Below are 6,000 nucleotides of genomic sequence, written 5' to 3' on the forward strand. Positions count from 1 at the left end.
ACTTCCTCCTTTAACCTGGAAGGGTTGTAGTCACGTGATGCGTGTGGACCGCATCGTGGGAGGCGTCAGGGACGGACGAAGAAGACGTCAGACAGGTAAGCTTGACCCGCCCAACCCGCACAGGTTTACTGGGAGATATCCGGATAGCATCTATTCGGGTTCCTCCCGGGTCCGGATTTGAGCAGCCATACAAATATTGCAACGTTAGTCGACCTTATGGGTATTCCTGCCAATTCTCACTGTCCAAACAAATATATTGCATTTTTTCTATCGATCAATCGATCATTTTGGTGAATGGGAACATATGTTCCCAAAGCCAATCTAAGTGCCATATTAATGAATAATCTCTGTTGTAACGGAAAGCAGAGAATATTCAGTGACGTCTGTAAACAAAAAAAAACCACTTAAAGGACAAATGTAGCGAGATGTATGTGGAGGCTGCCATATTTATTTCCTGTTAAACAATACCAGTTGCCTGGCTGTCCTGACGGTCTATTTGGCTGCAGTAGTGTCTGAATAACACCAGAAACAAGCATGCAGCTAGTCTTGTCAGATCTGACAATAATGCCAGAATCACCTGAACTGCTGCATGCTTGTTAAGGGGCTATGGCTAATAGTATTATAGGTAGAAGATCAGCCAGGTAACTGGTATTGCTTAAAGGGAAATAAATATGGCAGACTCCATATCTCTCTCACTTCAGTTGTCCTTTAACTATTACTTTTAATTCGTATAGAAAGCTGTGATCCATCTAGTGGAGAAATGCGCTATACTGTTATATCTGTCCAATAAAAATCAATCTACACATATACAAATCTGATAAACCCTTTCTGTCCCCTAATAGGTTCTGAAAAGAAAACGTTGAAAAAAGAGCCAAAGAGACTAAATTTAAAAGACAATACATAAATAGTTTTGTTAGGGACTTAACTTTTTATGTGTGTACTAGAACTAAGCATTTAAAAATGGGCGCTAGGCCTCAGGCTCACAACACCCCTCCCCCCTGGCCCGCTGTCATCGCAGCAACAGTCAGTCCGCATGCACGGCTGCGATACGCACTCCCGCAATGCGTACGCTGCGACGCACGCACACCTGCCCCCGTCCTTTATTGTCAAACATCTGCCCGCATGCCGCACATGTACGTTGGCAAAAGCGGCATGGACACAGGGAAAAGGAGGACACAGGGGTTTTATTATATAGGATGCCATAAGGGTATATTATTGGGTATCGGTTGAAAAGGGCGCCTGAGCTGCCTGTATGAAAAGGGCGCCGCTATAGACTTCAATGTTAGTTCTGGAAATATGGGCTACAAGGTGTAGAAAAGGACGCCCGAGTTTTGAAATAGGCTACAAGCGGGCTCCCCTTTGTAGCCCGTATTTTTTCGGCTACAAGGTTTTCGGCTACAGTAAGTTGCCCCTCTGTAGCCCATATTGTTGCCTTTTTTTGTAGCCGAAATTTGTATATGGGCTACAAGCACTGTAAGCCGAATTATTTCATTCCCCCACTATCCATGGCGCCCTGGAGGGGGAATAGTAATTAACACATCCCGGAGTTTTTTTTGTAGCCGAAGTTTTTATATGGGCTACACCAGGCGCCTTTTTTGTAGCCAAAGTTTTTATATGGGCTCCACCAGGCGCCCTTTTTTGTAGCCAAAGTTTTTATATGGGCTCCACCAGGCGTCTTTTTTGTAGCCGAAGTTTATATGGGCAACACCAGGCGCCTTTTTTGTAGCCGAAGTTGGTATATATGGGCTACACCAGGCACCCCTTTTTTGTAGCCGAAGTTGGTATATATGGGCTACACCAGGCGCCTTTTTTGTAGCCGAAGTTGGTATATATGGGCTACACCAGGCACCCCTTTTTTGTAGCCGAAGTTGGTATATATGGGCTACACCAGGCGCCTTTTTTGTAGCCGAAGTTGGTATATATGGGCTACACCAGGCACCTTTTTTGTAGCCGAAGTTTTTATATGGGCTACACCAGGCGCCTTTTTTGTAGCCGAAGTTGGTATATATGGGCTCCACCAGGCGCCTTTTTTTACCGGCGCCCTTTTCATATAAACCCATATTATTGTTATTTTTCAAAAATGACTTATAGAGTACAATGAGAAGACAGCACACACTGGGATTAAACCCCCATTAACCCTCTTATTTCTATTGGTAGAGGTATTGTATCACCTAAAATGTAAATGTTGATTTATATGGGTGATTAATATGCTATAGTGACAAGATATATATATATACACTGAACAGCGCTGCGTAATATGTCGGCGCTATATAAATACTAAATAATTATAATAATAATAATGCTAGTGGGGATGAGGGGGATTAGTGACCTTTTGCATACTGAGATAGTGCAATGGAATGGATGGTTATACTGACCATTACTCTACAAGAATGCTGCACTAATCTGGAGTAGCTCATTGCTCTATAGGGCCTGGCTAAGACTGAGGCTCCTATTACTACAGGGCCATATATTGTGGGATCATGCATTCTTCATCTGTTTGATTGTGTGCTCACTTATATAGAGTGGGCTTTCCTGCCTCAGTAAGTGAACCCGGCAGTAGCCTAGCCCTACTTGGATACAAGAAACAATTCTTCCCCCCACCCCCTATATATTTGGTGTGTGGTGATGGTTGAACAGCCCTGATTTATTTTAACTAATTTTGATTAAAAGTTATGTTGTAAGTAATGCAATGGCCTCAATTCACTAAGCTTATCTCCTGTCTTTAATAACATTTCTAGAGTTATCACTCCCTATCCACAGGCACCTTCCCCTCAGACTTCAAGCAGGCCACTGTACTGCCCCTGCTCAAGAAACGCTCCCTCGACCCCTCGCTACCCTCCAACTACCGTCCTATCTCCCTCCTCCCCTTTGCCTCAAAACTCCTTGAGCGTCTGGTTCACAAACGCCTGACCCAGTACCTCAATGCCACCTCACTGCTACATCCACTGCAATCTGGATTTCGGCCTGCCCACTCAACTGAAACTGCTCTCACCAAAGTGGTCAATGACCTTGCCTTAGCTAAAGCTGAAGGTAAATACTCCATTCTCCTCCTCCTTGACCTTTCAGCAGCTTTTGACACAGTAGATCATCCCCTACTCCTCCAGTCCCTCCAGTCCATGGGCATTCACAATCTCGCCCTGACCTGGCATTCATCCTACCTCTCCAACCGCTCCATCACAACCTCCCTCAATGAGTCCTCGTCCACCCCCAACCACCTCTCAGTGGGAGTCCCCCAAGGCTCGGTCCTTGGCCCCCTACTGTTCACCCTATACACATCCTCCATTGGTAAGGTTATCTCCTCCATTGGTTTTAACTATCATCTGTATGCAGATGACACCCAGATCTACCTCCAAACCCCTGACATATCCACCACTACCATGGACAAGGTCTCCTCCTGTCTATCAGCCATCTCCTCCTGGATGTCCGCTAGGTTCCTGAAACTAAATCTAGACAAAACGGAATTTATGATCTTCCCACCCCGGCCATCCATGAACCTCCCAGATGTGAATGTCACAGTTAACCACACTACCATTCACCCTACCTCTCAAGCCCGCTGTCTGGGTGTCACCCTGGACTCCGGGCTCTCCTTCACTCCCCACATCCAAAACCTCACAAAGTCCTGCAACTTCCACCTTCATAACATCTGTAAGATTCGCCCTTTCCTGACCTCTGCCACCACCAAACTCCTCATCCATGCCCTCATAATTTCCCGCCTTGACTACTGCAATGCCCTTCTGTCTGATCTCCCTATGACCCGAATAGCCCCACTGCAGTCCATCATGAATGCGGCAGCCAGAATTATCCACTGCTCCCATCGCTCCACCATGGCGGATCCCCTCTGTGAATCCCTCCACTGGCTTCCTATCCAGTCCAGAATCAGATTCAAGATATTGGCCTAGATATTGGTTATCACCATGGTGACGAGGCATGATGTATTCAGGAAACATTTTACCTCAGGCAATCCTAAAGTTAACTTTTCTGTCTTTAAGTTAACTCTTCAATCCTTAAAATAACTCCAGAGTTAAAGACAGGCTGTTTATTAACTGCGTGGGAAAATAACTACAGAGGAGGTAACTTAAGGAGTGAAGAGATAGGATTACTCTCTCACTGTGTGGTGGTATGTTTTCTCTTGTCTCATCTCCAGCATGATCTTAGTGAATTGAGGCCAATGTTTCTCTATTTGCAGCGCAGGATCCCGATATCAAGCACCTCCCAGAGACTCTCTTGACCTCATCCCTAGACTGTTCAATGGATAAGGATGATGCCACTACCCAACCAGGACCCTGCCATCCCCCTGCTGCTACAAATCCTGCAGTCAGGGCAACACAGGACAAGAGATTTCCCTGTTCAGAGTGTGGGAAATGCTATGCTTATAAATCCCAGCTACGCTTGCATCAGATGACTCACTCCGAAGAGAAGCCGTATTCATGTCCTGATTGTGGGAAAGGTTTTATACATAAATCCCTGCTTGACAGACACATGAGAATTCACACAGGAGAGAAGCCTTATTTGTGTCCTGAGTGTGGGAAATGCTTTGCGTATAAGTCCCACCTACTTGTACATCAGAGATCTCACACAGGGGAGGAGCCATATTCATGTACAGAGTGTGGGAAATTGTTTAAAACTAAAAGACAATTGAAAAAACATTGGAGATCTCACACTGGAGAGAGGCCGTTTGTATGTGCTGAGTGTGGGAAAACTTACATAGAGAAAGGATATCTTACTGACCATATGAGATCACACACGGGAGAGAAGCCATATTCATGTTCAGAGTGTGGGAAACGCTTTATGGATAAGCAAGCTCTTATCAAACATCGCAGAGTTCACACAGGGGAGATGCCATATTCATGTTCAGAGTGTGGGAAATGCTTTATGTATAAACATGTACTTACCAGACATCAGCGTTATCACACTGGGGAGAAACCGTTTTCATGTACAGAGTGTGGGAAATGTTTTATTTGCAAAGCAGGCCTTACTGGACATCTGAAATACCACTCAGATGCAAAGCCATTTTTGTGTGCAGACTGTGGGAAATGCTTCAGAGATAAAGCCCATCTAAACAGACACCGGAGATCTCACACAGGGGAGAAACCATTTGCATGTACTGAGTGTGGGAAATGTTTTGCTTGGAAACCACAACTTACTGACCACATGATATCACACATGGGGCAGAAGTCGTATCCGTGTTCAGAGTGCTGGAAAACCTTTCACAGTAAGCACAGTCTTGCAAGTCATAAAAGATTTCATGTGGATACAATGCCACATATCTGTGCTGAGTGCGGGAAAGGCTTCCGACGGTACAGGGACTTGTACAGACATCAGAAATCTCACACACATTTAACTGACGGGTACACCAGGACAGACACACACAGCACCATGAGGGGCACACCGGGACAGACACACACACAGCACCATGAGGGGCACACTGGGACAAACACACACGGCACCATGAGGGGCATACTGGGACAGACACACACGGCACCATGAGGGGCATACTGGGACAGACACACACGGCACCATGAGGGGCACACCGGGACAGACACACACACACAGCACCATGAGGGGCACACCGGGACAGACACACACAGCACCATGAGGGGCACACTGGGACAGACATACACACAGCACCATGAGGGGCACACCGGGACAGACACACACACACAGCACCATGAGGGGCACACCGGGACAGACACACACAGCACCATGAGGGGCACACCGGGACAGACACACACGGCACCATGAGGGGCACACTGGGACAGACACACACGGCACCATGAGGGGCATACCGGGACAGACACACACACACAGCACCATGAGGGGCACACCGGGACAGACACACACAGCACCATGAGGGGCACAATGGGACAGACATACACACAGCACCATGAGGGGCACACCGGGACAGACACACACACACAGCACCATGAGGGGCACACCGGGACAGACACACACAGCACCATGAGGGGCACACCGGGACAGACACACACGGCACCATGAGGG

General features: G+C 46.9%; 1 protein-coding gene across 1 annotated transcript in view; it reads left to right on the forward strand.

Moving 5' to 3' along the window:
- LOC137535626 (gastrula zinc finger protein XlCGF57.1-like) overlaps positions 1-5,726 on the forward strand; it is a 28,293-nt gene extending 22,567 nt beyond the window's left edge. The window contains exon 2 of the mRNA XM_068257485.1: positions 4,187-5,726. Within this exon, the coding sequence (XP_068113586.1) occupies positions 4,187-5,487 (1,301 nt within the window). The 3' untranslated portion in view covers positions 5,488-5,726. The remainder of the gene's footprint in view (positions 1-4,186) is intronic.
- Positions 5,727-6,000: the final 274 nt, after the last annotated feature.

Source organism: Hyperolius riggenbachi, chromosome 10 (assembly GCF_040937935.1).
Source record: "Hyperolius riggenbachi isolate aHypRig1 chromosome 10, aHypRig1.pri, whole genome shotgun sequence".
NCBI lineage: Eukaryota > Metazoa > Chordata > Amphibia > Anura > Hyperoliidae > Hyperolius > Hyperolius riggenbachi.